At 39.6% G+C, this 21918-nt stretch overlaps 1 protein-coding gene across 8 annotated transcripts in view; it reads right to left on the bottom strand.

Moving 5' to 3' along the window:
- The window catches only part of kcnip4a (potassium voltage-gated channel interacting protein 4a), a 127070-nt gene that overhangs the window by 23879 nt on the left and 81273 nt on the right, over window positions 1-21918 (bottom strand). The window contains exon 1 of one of the 8 annotated variants that reach the window (XM_020630481.3): window positions 17245-17440. The exons of 6 other annotated variants lie outside the window; for them this stretch is intronic. In XM_020630481.3, coding sequence (XP_020486137.3) covers window positions 17245-17353 — 109 coding nt within the window. In that variant the 5' untranslated portion in view covers window positions 17354-17440. Of the gene's footprint in view, window positions 1-4055; window positions 4620-17244; window positions 17441-21918 lie in introns of those variants that run through there. One more of the 8 variants, XM_020630480.3, reaches the window with a different exon arrangement.

Below are 21918 nucleotides of genomic sequence, written 5' to 3'. Positions count from 1 at the left end.
AAAGATGCTAAACAATTCTGCTGACTTAACTTTGATGATGGATACGTGACTCAACAAAGAAAACAATCCCATAAATATGCAGCAAAGTATATAACACTCAATATTAAGAGTGTGCCTACTGGAAGTGGACACACTTTGGCACTTAACAAAATGAAAGACCAATTTAAGGGTTTTATAGTATTTCAAATCACTCATTGGTGTGAGGCCTGTGTTAAACCTGTATAAGAGATGAAGACTTAGAGACACCATTGTTTAATGCTGAGTGCTACACTGAAGCAGTGCTTCTCTAACTGTGGATCCAGCTTTGTATCAACATGATGTGACTATTAATGACAGGCACGTCACAACTGTTAGATCACAACTGAATGCCACCAAACAACAGCAGAAAGGTCATTCAGAACTTTGCTTCATAAAAATTCAGCAAGCTGGTTTGAGTCTAAAATAAAAAGAACCTTAAACTCTGGCAACCCCTTTCAAACCTTACAGTATGTTTCCTTCAACAATTCTCCACTGACATATTCTGGGTCTAGTACAGAACAAAAAGATGAAGCTATTCATTATCTTCCTGAAAGAATACCAGCAGAGGATGTGTCATGTGAACAAAACACACTGCCCTTTTCCGTGATTAAACCGCACCTTGAGTCTTAGACAATGTAAGTTCCCTTCACCAAGGAAAAGCAGAGTTTTTGAGGTGACTGCTAACATGCTAAAAGGCTCTAAATGACAATACGAACACATTTATCAACGTCAGGTTGATTTTTAAAGTGAAAGTAAGAACTGAAGCAAAACAAAAAGTCTTAAAACATTCATCATTCTATATTAATAGACATATCAAGGATGTAGATATTGTAAAAATGCATGTAGTCACATGATAAAACTGACAATAGCTACAACAACCAGTGACGTCATACCTTAATGTCTATCTGACCAATCAGCCTACAGCAATGGTCTGTTATGTATTTGATAAGGCCAAACAGAATAAAAACAGATTCAATGTGGTCTAAAATAAAATTAACAATGAATTTAAAACTAGAGCTGTTGTATTATGGGAGCTTATCATATCGTATGATTTGATTTCACAGCAGTTTCTAGTTTACCTCCTTCTCTGATACTTATGATCCAACCCCCTGAACTAACACAACCCGGACCAGTTCATTAATGTAAGTGGAAACAGATAATCGTTGACAAAAGAGACCTAGGTCAGCACTGACTCTTAACTCTCTCAGCTGCCCGCCAATAAATCCCCATCAAGCAGACTGAGAACATGAGAACTTTGTTCAGATGGGTATCAGCACTAAGACACTCTGCTCTGCCGCCTCTTGATAGCGAACAGCAAGTCCAAAATTGACACAGCGTTCCAGTCCTGCTGTGGTTATTGTGTCCTTGTGAATGTGCGTAGTTGTGTTTCAAAGGGGATAAGGGGATGGGAATTTGGGGGGGTGTTGTGTGCTCGGCTGAAACAGCAAATTATTTATCATTGTGTGACACTCTGATTAGTCTGCACCCTATCTGGCTTTGCTCAGCACTTTAGGCTAATGTTGGGACTACGACTGCACGTATGTGTGGTGGGATCAGTGTGTGTGTGTGTGTGTGAGATCTGCCGCAGTGCATCCAAACAAATCAGACTAGTAAATGTGAAGATAAATTGCTACAGATAGCGACGTTTCCTACAGAAGCAGCAGAATTTATAATCAGTGGGCTCTTGCAAAGTTGGGCTTCCGATAGCCAGGTAGAGTGAGATTCGAATACTAGCTTTGGGATAGTTAGCAGGAATACAGGCAGACCAACCCTAGTTGTGCTCATATAAAAAAAACTGCCCTTGTGATTATGCATAGAGGCTATTACAATGATCTTGTTTATATTCTCCTACATGAGAGCTTGCCAGTAGCAGAAAGAGGCTGTAGATGAATGATGTTTTCAGGTCTGCAGCACAAGTGATTAGAGTGTCGTCTAGACCCTGCAGACGAGACGTGACCCCCTCCCTTTGTTTGCAATGTTTAGTCCGAGAGGATTTGATCTTAGCAAAGCTTTCAGTTTTATTAACTGCCAGCTGAGGCTTCAATACAGATCGGGAAAGTGTAGAAATCATCCAGAGCACGCCCTCAGTGCGTGTTCTCCTCTACAACTGGAAAGTTGCCAGTTTCAATCTCCAGCCCAGCTGAGATACTCCCTCACTATTTACTCTACAGTTCTGCTTTTTAAGTAAGACTTTTTTCCTCCCCTCAGGAGCCTCAGTGGAGCTGCTCAGGTGCATGTAGAGGGATGTGATCGTACTGGGTAGCTCCCTTCTGTGATCATGTCTGACTGTATGAATGTTAAGCGGAGCAAGCATCTTGGTAAAACACCTCCCAAGAGGTTTAAAAAAAAAACATTTACATAGCAGAAGGTGACAGCTGCAAGAAGGGATTTCTGTCAAAAAATGTTAACAAAAGATATTTCTTGTGACTGTCCGGTTTATACAAAAAGGAAATGATTTAGAAGTTCTTCGGTTTGGAATGTCACAGAAAGTCGGGCCTGGATTTGGATTAAAGTTTTTAATTATTGGCCAATTAATCAACAATTAGATGGACAGGGGATTAAGTCTTTGAGTCTTACGTCGCAAGGACGACACTGGTTTGCTTCTTGCATACCATGACTTACAGATTTTCTTTTCTGTTTTAGAACTTGAAATGAGAAATTTTGGGGTAGTAGCCGAGCATAACGGGCAACTTGGAAACGTCACCCATGGCTCTTCCACTTTTCTCTGACATTTCATAAACTTAGAGATTGATGATTAATCAGAGAAATAATCAACAGACCAAATGGCTAAGTAGAATGTCGAATGCAAGTCAAGGGAGTTGTGCATTAAAGCTCAAACACATGCACATCATCAATACCTGTATTGACTGCTTGTCAGGAACCACAGGCTCTGAGAGCAATATTCTTGAAGTACTCCCACTCTGACCCTCCTGTGTGGAATACTGATCACAGAGACAGGCAAACAGCATTCAACACTCCGGTTTGACACCTCTATCATCTCCCCATGGAGACCGATCGATGTGATGTCCGCCGCTATTGTTAATAACGAGCGAGGAGAACGCAGGTTTCAACTCACCGTTGTTCACTAGTGACGGTGGTGCTCAGTGACGCAGAGTGGGAGCTTCCACACACATGAAAACACCTTTTTGCCTTTGCAATAACACAAGCACAGTCCATCAATGGATGCCTGACACCCCAGAGATCGGTCTGAACACGACTCTCTGATCGGGCCAACTCTTTCCATCTATTACACGCTGTCACTTCATATTGTATCGTGTAGTATACAAACAGCATTCAAGACAAGTTTTTAAATCATCCTCATTAGAGAATGTTTTCTGAACAGAGGTCTTAGGGATGAGCTCAAAGTGCTGACTATGCTACTTGATATAATGAGACAACTGCAGTCGCTCCAGACTAAACTGTTTCTTCAGACCTGACAAACTGTGTTCAGTGAGCCTTACTATTCAAGAAAGCTGTTGTTTTTCAGTCAGTCAACTGAACTACGCACAAGTTTAAGAAACAATGGAAAAAACAGAGGAACTAGCCCTTTAAGCTAAGAAAAAGAGAACCACTGAAAACGACAGGAGCAGTCTCTCAATTTTCAGCTCTACAAATTCAATCAGAGCTTGCCTCTTTCTGAACTGACACATTTTTCGTGCTCCAGTCTTCCTCCCTCCGTCACAAACTCATACATATTGCTGTTACATTTTGGTTTTCACACTGCATAAGAGCATAGTCCATTGGTTTATTTTCTGAGTCGTTGATTCCCTCCTGCTTTGCCATGGTGACCTCCATTAACTCCTAAAGTTTTCTGACTGCTGCTGAACTTCAAGTTTGCTTTCAAAAAAAGGTCGAGTAACCGAAGAATGACCCTGATGTGTCAAAGCAACAGAATATAAAAAAATTGAGGGGGACTGAGTGAATACAAATGCAATAGGAATTTTCACACCACATTACATCTCTGCGAGGAAGCACTTTTTGTGTTTTCTTCAGTTCTTTGTCATCTTTCCTCACTTCTCTCCTCCTCTATCGCTTACCCTCTGAGAAGCTGATGAGCCCGAGGAGGTGCAGAAGCTTGATTGAGGCGAACACCAGCACCACGATCCCCACCGTCTGCAGCCCCTCAGTCTCCCAAATGGCGCTCAGCATTGCTCCGCCCTCTGACCACTCAACGCTGCCGCCACCATTCCCCGACCCGAACCCAGAGCCTGAGCCTGAGCCGGCCTCCTCAACTTCAGGACCGCCGCCAGGACCAGTGCTACCACCCGGCCCCGCACTCCAGTTCCCCTGCACCCACTCCAGTGCTACACCGGCCCACACGCAAGGGCCGGGCGCCGACTGCCTGCTTGCTCCCTAAATCCAGCCTGGGTGAAGTCAAAAATGGGAGGATTTTCAGAGTTTGTGAGAAGCCAAAAGTGAAGTAAAACCTCCCTGATCTCAAGGGTCACCTAGATTTTCAAAAAGCTGATTCAAAGGGGTCCAAACATGCTGATCTCCTTTTTTTTTTTCTCCTTTCCTCTCCTCTCAAATAAGGAGGCAAGTGAAAGCAGCAGGAGAAAACTCTGCTCCTCTGACAGTTTCTGTCTCTCTCGCTCTTTCAGTCGCACTGACTGCCTCTCTGCAAAGTAAAGGGAGGGAAGATGAGAGGGAGTGGATTGGACGGAGGAGGGAGGGGAGATGAGACGGAGGCAGAGGAGGTGTGGTGCTACGGTGGAAGACGCACAACCTCTCAAGAGCTTTACATTAACTTCAAGCACAGAGAAAAAGGCTTTTGAAATGTAAGGCAGTTTTTGGTTATTGTGTTTATGTTTGTGCTTTAGACACTCTTACTTTATAGTCATATCAGTAAAAAAAAGTGCTCCATTCAAGGCTATGAAAAGGACCTACGTCAAAGATGATGGGGAAAAAAAAATGGGAGAAAATAATTCCACTAAGAAGGACGCTGCAAATCAGAAGCTGTCTTAGAAGGCATTCATTGTAATCTTCTTTAACAAAACCAACAAACTGAAGAGGCTTTTAAAAAGCTTTGTCAATCTGGTCATTTCCAAATTTAAAGAGTCAAAGCTATAACAGAAAAAACTCCAAATGATTAAACACATTAAACAGAAACAGAAGCACGTAAAACCACCAAGAAGAGAAAAAATAACAGCTATTTGTACGATTATGGCAACAAAAGTAAGAATGTGATGGCTTTATTCCTCCTTTGGTCTAATAGGAGGGTTGTGATGGGTAAGGGAGGAGGGGGAGACAATGTCTTATCAACAAGCCGATGTAGGAGCAAAATGAGTATTGATCCAAACAACTTCATTAAATACGAACACTTTTATTTTAAGAGGAGTTGGATTCCAGTGAGCTGTAGCACGCTGATAAAGAGAACAAAGTGAAAGTGTGTGTTAGAGAGAGACCGAGGCTGATTCATGTGGTCGGTGTTTGTAGCAGATGGGTGAAGACACCACCATCTACTGTCCTTGTGGAGTCATAGTCCTTCATATCCACCTTGTGATTCATTATTTCCTAACATATCACAAAGTGTCAAAGAATGAAAGCTCTTTTTTCATTAATTTACAGCTCTAAACAGAGTGAGAAATATATCTTCTGCTGTGTTTTTCCTGCTTTTATTCCATTTTCCAAATGAACTCAGCCGTATATTATTGATGTAAATGCACAAAGCCACCTTAATTACAACCCTCATGGCAGTGTATTATTTTAGCGCCTTGAGAGGAACAGTTACTCACTCAATTGTTCAATGATAAATGTTCAACAAGAAGGAAGGTGCTTATTCCCGTGATGGAAAAAAACTCACATGCATTCATTTATATTCAGTCCGTTAGCAACACAAAATGGGAAAGCCAGGGACATAATTCTGCATAAAAACATATCTCTGTGAATAATTTAGCGGGGTTGCCCTTTGAAATAATTAAATAATATTCAGGCTACACATTCTGTGTAATCTGAGCGGTCCCCGGCCATGTGAGGAGTAATTGTTATGTGAGTCTCATCCACAGATACTGAAATATGGACATTGACATGAAGGCTGCATGGATGGGAAGCAGAAAAAAGAAGGCTTAAGGGTATTACTGTACAACATACAATAACAAAGGGACAGTTTGATTCTGTTTTCTTCTTTTAAAAAAGAATCAGAGGAAAAATACACGTTTTGACAAAAAGTCAATGAGATAAACTTCCTGGATGGGAAATAAGCCTGTTTATTAGCCTGTTCCAGTAAAGAGGAACTGCGGTGTCGTCTTCTTTTTCCCATGTCACCACTATGACCACACCCTGGACATCAGCCAGGAAAATACTACAAAATACTACTTTGATATCATGTCAGCATAACATCGGAGAGCTTTCCAAACTGCAGGTAAGAAGATAGAAAATACATTTAGGATTTAAGTTGCTGTCATCAATAGTTTTATTTCACCAGCTTAACAGAGGGTTTCCCAGCTCCAAACTTTGCCGACTTGATACAGCCCTATCCATCTTGTTATTCACTTTTAAAAGTGACAGCTGACAGCTGTTTCCAGCAAAAGAAGCTCTAAAAAGGCACTGATCAAAATCTGTTCACAACCTACAACTAACAGCTAGACACACAGCCAGCAAGTAGCTGGTTAACATATTAAGAGATATTTAAGAGACCTGCATATAAGTTCAGGTAACATTCTGCTCTAAGTTGTCGTACCTCGACTCATCGTCCATCAGTCCAAGAGAGCTTAATTGTTATGAGATGATAGCCGATGGGTCAAGATAGCATATTACAAGACTTGATGACGAATCATTGTTAACATATTATTTTCTGGTGGATCTTTTCAAATTGACACTATGCTTGGCAAAGTGATACATACTGTAGAAACGCCTGCCTGGAATAAACATCACATTATTACTGTAGAACAACAGTATAGTGGTTCAAAGTCAATACCAAACTCCCATGAGGAACAATTGCAGCTTTGGTTCAAAGCATTACATTTCAAAGCTGCCATGTTCACTGCAGTGTATTGAGAGTAAGCTGACCTAACTGGTGGATGCTTCAGTGACTTCTGGGCTGTCTGCGACATCCAGCTCACACAGCAGCACTGCCAACATGTGGGAACTACATCAATGAAGCGACAGTCACATCACATAGCACTCAAGCCACACACACACAGTGGCCAGCAGAAGCCTGAATGCAGCCAAGCTTCCCAAAGCCATTGGGATTCATCGCCTCAGGCTTTACTCTGGCATGGCTTGGACATTCATACAGTCTCTGGTGGACTATTGCTTAATAAAACATGTTGGAATGATTGATCAATCATAACCTTTCTCCGGCATATAAAGATATCATATCCATCCGATAAATCATTAAAGCAGTGAGGCTGGAGGTCAGAGGGTGACACATATGAGAGAAAAATGAAAAAAGAAAAGGAATGGAGGATTTGTGCCTCAAAGCGTCCATCTAACTACCACAAGAGCCATGATTATATCAATACTGCTGACAGGTATGTTGACAGGTAGATATGAGACTCCACAGCTTCCTCCATTAACGTTACACAAACTCTGAACAATCACCACTCTACCAAATGATAGCATGACAGGTCTGACAGATAGAGAAGCCAAACATTCTGCTTCAAATGACTTGTCGAGGACAATTTGTGTTTTTCTTTCACGATAAAAATGATTGAATTGTTTTGTTAAAATGGGATAAATAAAAGAGGAACTGTATATAGCCTACTGCTATCAAATAGACTTCTGTAGGTATACTCCAGAGGTAGTATTTGATAAAAAGTAATAATATATCCTCTATAAAATAGTGGAATTCTCATATTTATTTTGTGCTAGTGTGTTAGTACATTTGACAGCTTTTCTGAATACTTGATTCTGATTGGTCAACTTAAGCGTTCTACAATCAACAGTGAACCCAATGCAAAAGTGCATAAAACTGGGGTTCCTTAAGTGTCTGCTCCAAAAGCCAACTAATCCCCAATACAGCCCATAATAAAATGCCCATTTTTTCAGCCGTAATAAACATGTTTGTCTTTTTGTCGGTTTTGGTCTTTTTTGGAATCAACTTATTCTTTATTGGTGAAAATCTTAAGGGGCTTAACTTTTTCATAACGCGCCTGTTTTGATTGTGTTAAGCCTAAAAGTTGATGAAACAACAATTTGCCTAATTAAGAGCGTGGCTAACTTGACTGACAGGCTGGTGCAGTGTAGCTGTTTGCCAGGTGGCTAAACGCCCGCCACGACTCCACCTCTTAGCCTGTTACTAGATAAAGTAAGGAAGGGTCAGCATATCAAAGATGGTGACCGCCATTATCTCTTTAGAAACCAACAGGTGATGTCTCTAAGACTACGTCCATGTTTAATACAGCCCTTTCATACACATAGACCTGGTCCTGTTTTTGTATTAAACGGCTCTGCCAGTGAAAGTTTGAATTTTAATTTCAGCAAACGTTGGATATGTTAATAATTTGAAAAATGGGGGGGACAATAACATGACAGCTTGCAGTAACTTAATCACAACATGTCATTGAGTCTTCAGTGAAGGGTTTTACAAAGACGCCGTCCATCCTCCCAAACCCTGACAGGTGTTATCTCAAACTGACACAAGTCTGAAATGTCAAACTTCACTGAGGTCTGCTGTGTTACTGTTTCTCTGTTCCCAATTCCCTCTCTGTGTAATCAACAGATAAGTGACAAAACTGCAGCCTTTGTTCCTCTGCCTCCCTTGGCTGATAAGACATTGATTTTGGGATAGATTACATATTTTTCTCACTCGTGTCTGACATCTGTCTCACCACTTTTAGTCCTCAACATTCCCAATGGGGGGGGATCTTATCGCTTCTTGTCTGGGCAGAGTGGACATCACAAGGGACCAATGAATCAGTCTCACAAAGCAATGGACATGTTAAAATATATAAATACAGTAAAGAAAAAAACAAACTTAAAATCCACCTCTTTTGTAAAAACAAGCCAAGTGTAGGTCATGGCCAAGACAGTAGGATAATTTCCTTCCAAACAGCATCGACTCTTGGCTAACAGTGTCTAACAGTAAACCTGGATTAAACTAAACTGAACAACAAAGGGGCAGGAGATATTTGAATTAGCATTTTCCTCAGACCATAACAACCTCTGTATTTTCATTATTTTTTCCACACAGCGACAAATGACACGTACCAAACAAACCCTGAGACCAACATTTCCATTATGTATTGGATTGGTGTTATCATTCTCCAGGCAGTGAGCAAACCATGCGAAAGTACGGGGCCAGGCTTCGATGTAATCAATCAAAGCAGCTCGATCATTGGACGAGCAAAGAGGTGAATATGAGATCGTCCCCGCTGTTTACAGATCAGCTGCGGGTACAAGTGGATGATATAATTAGGTGACACCTGCAGCGATTTGCTCAGGCATGCAAAGCGGCATTAGTGTTTGGGTTGTGTTTTCCGCGGCACATTAAAATGAGGCTGTCATATTTACTGAAGCGGCACCTGTGAAAGGCGAAGGCAATTATAAGCTGTGAACCGGGGCAACCCTCAGTGAAGCTGCGTGGGCAATCAACCGTGTAGTGCCACGGGGTGACTCAGATTTTGAGGACTTACTTTGTGGATGTGCTTTCCAGGTGCAAGAGCGCACACATAATCAACCCTTCAATCTCCATATACACCACAAACACAATAATCGAAGGAAAGACAAGTATGACTCGCCTACTCCACTGCATAAGCAACCTAAATCAGTCAATTGAAAGTCATTGAAGATTAGTAAATAGTGTATTTCTAGATTCTACGGTTAAATCCCACTATTCAAGGTTGGATGGGTAGGAAACACACGAGTTTGCCCTTTCACTGGTGATCATTTTCCCACCAGAAACCGTTTATTCAGTCCAGTTCACACATTTGCGAAAGACAGAAGTTAATAATGTCATATTTTAACCCACATGGGGCTCATAAACCAAACCTGCGTAACTGAATCTATTGAGTTAATTGTTAGGCAATTAACTGAAAATAAATCAAGTTAATTTTTCTTTGTAAAATGCCAAATCGATCCTGTTCCAGCTTCCCAACAAAGAAGATTTGTATCTTTTCCCTGTGGTTCGGTTAAATGATTAAACAGCCACAGAAGGTCGACACAAATCAAAGCAATCCACAACTTTCTTCTTGATTTCAGGTCTATTTTGATGTCCAAAACATACCAAATGGATGTGTCCTGCTAGCTTAATGCTTTGTTCCAACACATAACACATTCTCCCCACATAAACTGTATTTCTTCAGCTTTATGTATAAAGGCAAAAAAACAAAACAAACAAAAACAAAAAAGCTAAATCAGCATATTTATTAATGATTATTCACAGCTTTTACATAATACATTGGGATCATACCAGGCCAAACTGTAAGAAGTAAACAGATTCTCACTAAAATGAATAGAAAGTAGTACAAGGTTGTATCCTGGGGTGCACTGGCACAGGTACGACTAATGAAAAACAACCTTAATTACAACCTCGTCTCTCCTATGCATTACATTCTTCTGATCTCCCATACAAGTAGAGACCATGTTCTGCGATAAGCTCTCACAAGTCCTGATGGATTGTCTTTAAGATACTGGTTCCATGTAAATTAGGGGCAGAATTGATAATAAAATGGATGTAATGTTGTGATCAGGTAGGGGGTAAACAGTTAAAATCCTTCCTCCAGATGGCTGTTAATTTTCACAAGACATGTCAACCTCATCGCTACAGCAGGACTGGGAGATTGTTATCAACATCCCAATGCATTCCAGATGATGAGTTCAGGTGGTAAAAGGGAAAAGTCAATGGCATTGTCTGTGAATTGACAGCACTACAAAGCTCACAATGGTGTGCCGAAAGCTGATAACATTGACCTGTTTTTCTCCCTGTCTTTGCTATGTTAGCTCCAGCATGGCTACCTGACAGCTCACTGTAGGCAACATGTACAGGCTAAAGAACAGTAACCTCTGCACAGCCAGCCTGTAATGTGATTTAAGGTGTGCAATCCTTCAGAAACAAAGTGCCAGTCAAACTGAGCTTCAAGTGCAAAGGTCAATAGGATACATGCATTAGCCGGGACAGTCAAATGACAGAGAAGACACGGAGGGATATAAAATGGCAGACAGGGTACAAGGCAGCTGGAGCCACTGTCGAGAGGGTGAGATATGACGAGCATAGTTCAGAAACAAACGTCGAGAGGAAATCAATACCCCTGTCTTTTGGAAAAGGAAACATGCATTTGGTTAAAACTGGACAAAAGTATTGGCAGAGGTCCCGAGATTTTTACAACAGGGGAAAAGTGATGAATAGTTTGCTTGTTTATAAAACATATAAAGTAAAAAGTAAAGGATTTAGATGAGACACTTGCTAAATGTAATAATGCCAAATATCAAGGCTCAGTGTAAACACAGGCTGATTATTTCCCCAACATAACTAGACAGCCAAAGATTCAGCATTTTTCAGTTCCATTCATAAACCGTGTGATCGAGGACTCCACTTCCATTGTCATGAAGTTTTATAATAAGAAAACTTGATCAGCTAACATGAATATCGAGGAGAGAAGCAATGAAACAGGAGGCATGCTGAAGGAGCTTTGAGCGAGTTTTAGCATCCTCTATGTACCAAATACGCTGCCATAAAGCAGTAAAATGTCACTCGTACTTTTATATACTCACATCTTAAACACTGTGGTGCTCATCTGACAGAGATCATAGTACACTGGAAGAAAACAGTGGCTAAATGATGCCACTGTGCCACATTCAAGATTTAGATTCAAATCATGGCTCTAATTGTCTTATACCCTCTTGTAAATGCAGCGATTGAGGTGCCTTGCTCCGATCAAAGCTGACGCTTCTCATGACTTTGTTTCAATATCTGTTAATGTCCAGCTGCTTGCTTCTGATTCTGTGCTGAACTCCTATACATAACAGAATATCGAGTGAAATGCGAGGCGTACTCCTGGTGTTTGAGTCTGTGCGCATGCATGGATAAATTGAGCAGATTAAAGTTGTTAGAGGGAAAAACACATTTGATATGAATACAAACCTAATATTAAAATATACTCTAATATAAGAGTTTAAAAAAAACAATACCATATCCATAATGCTACCAGTATAGAATCACTTTAGAACAGCACTACAGGCTGCATTCACACTGTAAGGAAATGGGAAGCATGTTTTAATACTAAAAATTCCTACATGTTTCTTTGAGAAAAACGGTTAAAGCTATAAAAACGTGTAATGGATTTCGCAGTACCATTAAGTACAATCTCCTCCTGGTTTTATGATTGACTCGGGTTTGCAGAAGAGGTAAAACTCTATAATCTCGCTGTCTCTATGAAAAGATTTTCTGTTCTGAACAGCCTTCCTTTGAAACCCTGAGATTACTTACTTGTTCATCTCATGCTGAGAAAAGGGCCACTTGAAGAGCGTTTCCAGCCATGGACAGCTCAGAGACACCATGAGGCTTAATATGTACTCTAAAGTTTAATATGTAAACAGGGTAAGACTTTTGCAATGAATTAAACAGAAGGTTAAAATCTGCATATTTTTTGTTTTAAGTGCACATCTTTATATTTGCATATTGATATTTTTGTTCATTTTTAGATTGTAAATGAGATTTTGTCTTCAGTGGCCTCGAAAAAATAACCTTCACTCAAACTCAAAGCGAGGAAGTCTAAACTATACTGCTGCTCCAATCAACAATATGGCTGAAATATACACACTACACTTGAAAATCAAGTGTTTCTAATCAAGGCAGAAAAAAAACCTGCCCTTTTAGAAGTCCTCCTGCAGAGAGAAACTGAAAGTAATTACAGCAGTGTACATGTAGATTGTCACTGGTAGCTGCCTCATCACAGCTGTGATTGATGATAGTGTAAAGCTTCTGCCTGTGGAAACACCGTTAACAGTGTTTAATTCAGTGGAAAGAAATGAGGCGCAACAATATGCATGTAAGACCTGTCTGAGTCCCCGGGCTATTATCAAAAATTATAATAAATTGTAGAGTTTTTAATACTCTCCTCGCTGAATAATATGAAAGTAATTTGTTTAGAATGTAGAAAGAAAGGCAATAAAGAGCACATTAGCAAAGCTGACACAAATAGGAGTTATAGAGCAGTGTGAGCAAAGTAAATAAACGGGTTTAGGTCTATTTATTTAACTTGCTCTACTCAAGCTCAAGACGTTTATATTTCCATTTCTTAGGGTTTTTTTAAATCCTGTTAATAGTGACGTTGGTACTTTTACCCAAGAAGCAGTCAACTCTGATACTGTTTCAGTGACTGAATTGGAAATTAACTTGAAAGCAAGTTAAAACCATGTGAGCGAGATCCCAAAGTAGAATGACTTACACATATTTTAACATCGAGCAATTAACGCTCAGAGCGTGTCAGGGCGGCACACTTTCCCAGGTTAGTGCCACGACGCGTTGGGCTGTGCACCTTGCTTTAAACATGTTTTCTCATAATTAATTGCCATTTTTTAATGCTAGAAACGTGTTAAACTTGCACTTGGCTCTTGACATCTAATTAAAGGGTTTTGTGTTATTCTGATGTGTGTAGAGTTTTTCATTGCATTCTTATTGAGCACACTGTTACCTAGTCTGATTGGTTTCTAGTTGTTACAAGACCATTGCAGGTAATTGATTAAAGGGCGAGTAGCATTTATCGAAAGCGGCTGAGACTGTTTGCAGCTTTGTGGACACCTGGATGGATTTATTTATCTTCACTGAAGTTCTTCATCTTTCCAGATCTGAGTAACTCTGATAAGGAGGAGAACTTACCAAATAGAAAAACAGGCTTTTCTTAGATTAGCTCTTCCCTCTGTCAGAGACTGACTGAGGCTACACTTTGGTTCCCTCTGCTGGCACTTGTGCTTACTCTGACATTTACTTCCCTGCAAGAAATGTTACCTTCACATCTTTAATTAAGATTTGTTTTATTTTAATAGGCAACAATACAACCAAAAGATACGCTTTTTTCATTGTCCATCTCTTGACATTTATCTCATAAGAAACTTTGTGGAATTATTGGACCCAAACTTTCCATTGATTCTGGTATTATTTTTGAAAATACTGTCAAATGTGGTGGCATGATGGAAGAGAAGCTCAGTGTGGCATTTCATTTAGTTTATCTGGCACACAATAACATCTTCATTTTTTGCTTCATTATCAATAAAAGTTACACAATAACACGTCTTAAAGCCACATTAGAGTAGCGTGCATGCCAATGAATAAGACTCATAATGGGACTCCTTTCAACTACATAGCACAGTTTTCTGATGTCGCGGGAAATGTTATTATTATTATGCAAATGATCTTAACTCCACTGTCCACATTAAGAAATATAAGGTTCCTTTATGAATCCAAACTACATGCTTCATGGGATTAACATGAATGTTACATTTACAGTATCGTTGAAGCCATATGTATGTTTCTTTGAGCACTTAGACCTCTCTACTTATTTGCACTTTGTATCACACCAGTGTAGCACACTCCTAGAGAAAAAGCATACTTAGTGAGTCAAAGAAAAGCAGGATGTAAAGCCTGATCCCTTAATATAGTTGAAGGTTGTATTGTGAGTAAAAACCTGTTACAATGGGTGTCTTATATGTCATGTATGACCCATATAATGTAGCTATACAAAAACAACATATATGGCTGAGGTGGTTTGAATCAGTGGAGTGACAGGCAAGCCGAGAGTGCATAATTATTATTTTTTTTAAATCAATGTTTGCAGAAATGATTGGGAAAAATGTAAAACCCAGTTTGGTATGCAAATGATTTAGAGCTTGTGAAGTAAAAAAAAGATCATCCCCCTCCCCTTCAAACTTCAACTAAAGCTTTGGAATTATAAGTGACAACCTACACTGCTCTGTTGTTCAGTCCATTTGTAATTGGACTCATTTGTTGCATCTCTCCACGGCTGATAAAAAAAAAAAGCACACTTTCAGCACGGGGGAACAATTTGTAAAATCTGCCGTATCAAAGGCTGCTCTTGTCAGCTGTCACGTCCCTGCATGCCAGCAACACACCGCTGTCACTCACTGTCAGAGTGCACAGACTCAAAGAGCCATTTGCGTCCAGCTGCGTTGCAAGTCTATTTTTAACCAAAAGGCATCGACTGGGAGAGTACCACAGATTAACAAGCATGGCCAATTTCTAGTGGATTGGCTTTTGGGAATGTCTAGTTAGTCTAATGTAAATATTAATTAAAAAAAATATCATTATTTTCTTCTGCTAAGAAATTCTCATTCTACATATTCCTCAGAAAAACTGACTTCATTTTTGAAAAGGATTTCTACAAAAGAAACCGAGCAGCCAAATATTAATTTTATTATGAAACCTGAAAAACTATGCAGGTGTATGATTACCGTGCCATTTTTATTTTGATGATAACTTGAGAGAAATTGAAAAGACCACTATGAAATTGATTATAGTGATTAAGCTCGTTCCTCTTTTTGAAAGTCTTCCATTAGTTCAGCTCTAAATGAATGGGTACTTCAAACAGGAACATGGCATATCTATTTATCAAACAGTGATTAGAATGGACTTTTTGGCATGGAGCTGATTTAAAGATTAGTAGGCACATTTACTAAATGCCAGACATCCATCATAATTGTTCCCATGGAAGGGTAATTAAGGATTTAATCAAAATCAAGATTTCCCTCTCATGAAGTTATTTAATTGAATTTTGTGTCATTGTCATTTTTGTTAAGAGGTGAAATTGGTGAATTCCTTTAAGCTATCATCTATATGGATATCATGTACAGTAGAGTTAAGCATTGCAGATTTAAAAATTGGATAGGATGTTGCGTATTTTCTTTTTTGAAGAGGAGTCGGGCTTGTTGAAAAGGCATGAAAAAGTTTGGGAGCAAGACTCCAACAACCATTAACACAAACAAACAAACATCTCTGCATTTGTCCTGAGGCAAACAGAAGGTACCAAAATAAAAAAGGGTTAGTAAAAAGTGTCTATTGTGGGATTTTCACAGTCTCATGTGTGAATGTGATTCTCGCTGGGTTGGTGTTTTAAGTGGGCGTCCACACATAAATACAGTTTGGGATTTTACACCAAGAACAATACTACATCACTACAATAACAGCCAATAAGAAGGCACTGTTTGTAAGGCAAACACTGATGATATCTTGATGAGATGTTGGCTTGTTTGTGTCTCACATGTGAAATCCCAGCCATAAGGCAAACAGCTTGGCAGTTAGCAGGGCACATAAATAACAGGTGGTCTTCAGCGCCAGACACACCAAACTCCTTAATATGAGATTCACACTCACACAAGGAAAGTATCAGTGTGGCATCTTCACAAAATCTCAAGTGGGCCGAGGTTCAACCATTGTTCTCTGCTGTGCTACATGGAGAACTTTAAAAAAACAAACAAGAACCATTCTACATCCACTTTGCTCCAACTTTTCTCTATAAAACAATATATTTTGTTACTTTACTCTTCCTTGATGAACAACAAAAAAAAGCCATTGTGCTTATTTATATTTTTTACAAGTTAAGGAAATGACTTCAACGTTCAGATCAACATGTTCTTCAGTCCTCAACTGTCTCCTTCTCATTAGGATAAACAAGTTAGCCAGCCCGCTGATTATACAAGCTTTCATGTCCAATCTAATTTTATTCCTATTAAATGAAGTAACCCTCAGAGTGGAAACAAAGTGCCAAGATGGTAGACAGGCCATCTGATGTAAAAAAATAAAGCTTGATATGATATTCAAACACAAATGCAAAACAAAGGATTGAAAGAAAAATGTCAAATTATGATATTTGCCCTGCATGAATCTTTGAATGTTTGAGAAGAAAGTTGAGCAGAGAAGTCAAGTGACTCATGCAGAGATGCAAGTTATTAAATAAAACATGATTGATGAATATTTGGAGAGGTTGCCTTCAACTTTGGAGTGATTAAGGCTAGTCTCTAAACTTGGCCTTGTGTGGAAAACACGACACAAAAGGATCAAAGCAGAGCCCAAACTGTCTCCATTACGACAAAGAATCTCTAAATTTGGGACTTGCATACCTTTCATGCTTATTCACAGTCTGAAGAACAGATTTATCTTGAATATGTTTGAAAAAAAAAATCACATTTACAGGTTGCATAGAATTAAGTCCCCCACAAATAAGTCCTTCTATGGTTTGAAAAACGGCTGCAACAAGTGTTTGTTCAATACCAAAAGCAAGAAAACAGAACACCCCCTCAAAAACATTTGAAGTAGTTAGTAGATTTTCTTACCGTCATAGTCGTCTGCTAACAACCCAAACTGCTCCAGCACCTTCACAAACACAACCACAACCACCAGCACAGCAATCATTTCCAGCCCCTCCAAGTTCATAGAAATCATGTCTGACTGGTCACAGCCTGCCCATGGCCGAGGACGCAGAACTCAGCATGCAGCGCTGCCTGCAGGCCGTTTAACTCCACTTAAGAGCACGGCATCTCCGGGTCTGATGAGAGACCGGCAAAAGTCGGAGAGGAAGAGAGAGACAGGGTGGGAGGGGGGAGAAGAAGTGTGAGGAAGGAGGGGGGGGGGGGGGGGGGGGAGGGGTGTTGGGGGGGAATGGAAAGGACAAAGATGAGTGGGCTTAAGGAGAGAGAATGGAAAAAAGAGAAGGAGGTAAGAGGAAGAATGTTTCTGATTGTGACAAAGCGAAAGAGGAATGATGGACAGGAGGCTAAAAAAAGAAGGGTGCCACATAGAGTGCCGCCTTGGTTTTGGTATGTGCAAAGGTTAAAAGTCACTTTTCTTCTGCTTTTTATTGTCACATCAGCAAGGATGCAAGACTGATAAATATTACTCAAAACATTCTCTACTTGCAAGCTTTTTTTTTTTTTTTTGGCCCAGGCTGAAATACCTGAAACTGCTTGCCAAGAAAGACATTCAGGGTCCTGAGAGGAAGTATCTTAAAACCTTGGTCTGGTTCTACCTGTGGAAACCTCTGATTTGAAGTGCTGTATCTAATCGCTTTTTGAGTTGACTAAGATCAGATTTGTCACATACATTCATGTTCCTCTGGGAATCATTTGGGTGAGCGATAGCATCATACTAATAGTTTACTTTATGACAGTATAGATGCAAAAATAACCAAACTCCCATCAGTTGTACATTTTCCCCCTTCATTTAAGATGGTTGACCTGGTGACATACATTATATCTGCCGGCGATCAGCATGTTAGCATTGACCCAGGGATCTAATAGCATGGAATTATAAGCATTTGGCTTAAAATGATTCTGCGCTTATTAAAGCCTTTCAGAGCTGAAAGTGAGGCTGTAGAAGCAGAACTGCATAACATACATGATGCTTCATCAGCCTTTAAGACGAACCTTCTTTTTTTTTTTCACTTTGCTTATAACAAGTACATAAAATTTATATATTCTGAATCACATTCCCTGATTTTTCTGTAGGGCTTAATTATTTATTTCCAAAAATAACAAAGTGTAACATGAAGCTTTAGTCTTCATTAGGGCACAGAGGTCTCTTGTCCTTGAAGAAATTATAGAAACAGGGGCGTTGAAATTATGTTAATTAGAGTGGACAACAGGTCTGAATTATAATTCTAAGCAGTGACAATTAAAGATGATTTGAATATTAGCAATGGATGGATTCCATGTTTCTTAAATCACATCAGACGGCACTTTGATTTTCCACAAAAATGAGATGCAGGGCTTCAACCATCACAGAGAAATAAGATGTCATATGTGAATGAAGCTTTCCATAACTGCATGAAAATTAGTTTGAGAATATTTTACTACCCATTAAAGTAAATCAGCTTTTACCTTTTTTTTTATTTTTTTTTACAGAAAACCTGTTAACATAAAGTAATCGCCATGTTTAGCCCTGGTCCCTAAAAAGGTCCAGGTTTGATATGGCTACAAGATGTGGCAGAAAAATATCAGCAAATCAAATCCAAAGTGACAGAAATGATATATCTATATTCCTACTTGTTTCAGTATTTACAGCATTAAGGAACTCATTAGTTGAGACTCAAGCACAACACTAAAGGCAGGCTGATCAATGGAAAATGTGAGCTCGAGAAATAACCTGTGTGTGTGTGTGTGTGTGTGTGTGTGTGTGTGTGTGTGTGTGTGTGTGGGTGGGTATGACCTCACCACAACCTGGCCTGAAAATAAAGGAGGAAACACAAAGGGAGAGATGACGAAGGTGAGGTCAGAGAGAAAGACAACACGGCGGGGGACAAAGGACTTGGAGGTGCCTGCGGTCAGAAGCACATAGCTACCTGAGACAAAGAGAGGAATTATCCAGCTTTTTGTACTGTTGAATTCTCCATATTAAACATGACATTGTCTATTAAATGTTTAAGAATAAGTATTCACAAAAGACAAAATGATCAGATTCTTCTAATTCAGACAGGCTTCCTTTACTGCATCACACCCTACAAACAGACATTTCCATAGTTTACAGTGTGACCTGCATGTGTCTGTAAAATAGGCCACAGAAACGTATTACATCCTGCTGCCAAAAGCTGATAAAAGGATCCTGTGGCTTCAATCACATTCACAAAATAAGACAAAAAAATGTCCTTTTATGCATAGAAATATCCACTAAAGCCTGGTACAAAAACACAGGGAGATTGTCCTCTACACACCCCCTTCTCTTTATAACCTCCAAAAAGTGATTCTTTGGCTTGTGATTAAAAGCTGTCCCTCATATGAGGCCGATTTCAGAGCCTCCGAGGGATGGAAGTGGTCCCAATTTCTCAAAGGCAATTGTTTAGACCGTGATTCACCATAGAAACAACCTCTGTGCCAAGCATGCAACAGGGCAGCTCATTTAGCCTACTATCAGTTACTTTCCTTTATTTGTGGCAGCTGAGCAACAGCTAAATATAGCTCCTGAACCCCTGAGACTGTGTGAGTGTGTCGTCTTTGGACATGACATGACAGGTAACTGCGTAGGAAGCTCCTGAAGAATGGAGTTGTAAAGGTGAGAAGAAGGTGTGATAGAATCAAGAGAAAAAAAATTGGATTGACGTTATCTTTTTTTTCTGTATATGTAATCCCTTAAATTTGATAACAGAATACGACTCAACCTCAAAGAAACTTCTTGTACTTTCTGCCCTCCAATCACCTCGCAACTTTGCATTGGGTGTAATCAAGGGCCTCGGCTCATGGTAATGAAAATAATCAGCACACAGTATGCCGTATCAATCAGTGTGTGATTGGTGTTGGTAATTGCCAGTGCAGAGTTTTGGGATGTGTTGGTTAAAGCTGGCAGCACACACTTTACTGTAGGAGGTGGTGAACTTCTCCAGCAGCTGCAAAGTGGCAAACTGCTGCATGAATAACACAACATGGGGAATGTTGGTGGTCAGTATTTGATGCCCACTGGGAATTAAGATGATGAAAATGTAATTGAAGAGTTTATCACATGATTATGCTTGAGAACAATTTACTATTTAGCATCTAGTGATTGAACGGTTCACCGAGGTCACAGTTGTGTTTGGACCATGATTTGATTTGTGGTCACGTTTCGGTAAGAGTTTGGTTCAACAGAAAAAACATCACCACCACCTGGATTGGGGTGGATACTGCCATGTGTGAGTGATTCACTCTGATGCTAGTGACATGATCCTTCAACCCCAACAAGCATGGGCATAGTAGTTGTTTAATGTACAATGTTTGCCATGCATTGATTCATTTATCTCTGCCTGCCAGAATATCAACATTTACTGCCATATCGATTCTATTTAGTCATTTCAAATGGGTAAGATTTTATTCAAAGCTGTACCCAGTGCATCGATTGACTCCCCTTGAACCACTCCTAATATGTCATACATTGACCCATCTTTAAATAAAATCTCCTCTGAATTTAAACATTGTCACGCACAAGAGGAAGGCTCGTTGGAGGCTTTTCCCCACAGAGAAGATGGCTCACTGCAGTGATGGGAAAACTATAGCTGCAGAACTAACCACATCTCAACTAGTTGCACATTTTCCCCTGATTATCATGTAATAAAGCAAAAACGATGGTTACGATGGTTGACATGGTAACATACGTTATATGCCCGATGATAAGCATGTTAGCATTGTCCCTTGGAACTAAAAGCATCTATTTATAAGCATTTAGCTTAACATGATACAGTGCTTAGTATAGCTTCTCAGAACTGATAGCAAGGCTAGAGAACCATAACTGCATAATGTTCACAATCCGTTCTTATGCAGTCAAGAAATCAGGTGCAATTTTTGATTATTTACAATTTCTAAATAAGTAGTCATTTTAAGAGCTCTCTTTCTCCTGGCTTCATTTAGGCCTGTTTCAATCTCAGTGATAACTGTTGTGATCGTTGGGTCTGCAGTGGGGCACAAACACCTCAAATCAAATAAACACAACAAGGGGAAGAAGCCGTTTCCTAAAGATTGCTCAAATTAAGTTACTATCGAATACCCATTTCTAAACAGAGCACAGAGCTGCAACATGGTGCTAAAACAAATGAATGTCTTTCATTTGGTTTGGAGAAATTACACGCTTGGGTCATTTATTGGTCTGTAACCTTCGAATTACACGCTTAATTGCAAATTGAAGCTATTGGGGTCTTAAATCCCTGGTAATTGATTGTTGGACAATGAATTTGCAGTCAGATTTGTTGTGCAAGACATTTTCTTGGAAAAAGTACATTACTTATATAAAGTACTTGCATAACTAAATCAAACAAGCTCTTTGGTCCAGGAAATCTTGCCAAATGAGTATTTCAAATAATCTAGAAGGATCTCAGTGGATTACTTTATGTCTATAATGATGTTCTAACCATTTTCACAAGGTTTCATAAAGCATCAACTTGACAGAAGCCACATTTATTATCCTACTACCCACAGTAAACCATCACAAATGACCAGATTATAAATGTTGAAGATAAATCCATTTGCAACAAGTTCCTACATTACAATCCT

Source organism: Labrus bergylta, chromosome 22, assembly GCF_963930695.1.
Source record: "Labrus bergylta chromosome 22, fLabBer1.1, whole genome shotgun sequence".
Taxonomy (NCBI): Eukaryota; Metazoa; Chordata; class Actinopteri; order Labriformes; family Labridae; genus Labrus; species Labrus bergylta.
The sequence above is the reverse complement of the archived record's forward strand: the minus strand, read 5'-3'. Positions and strand labels throughout refer to the sequence as shown.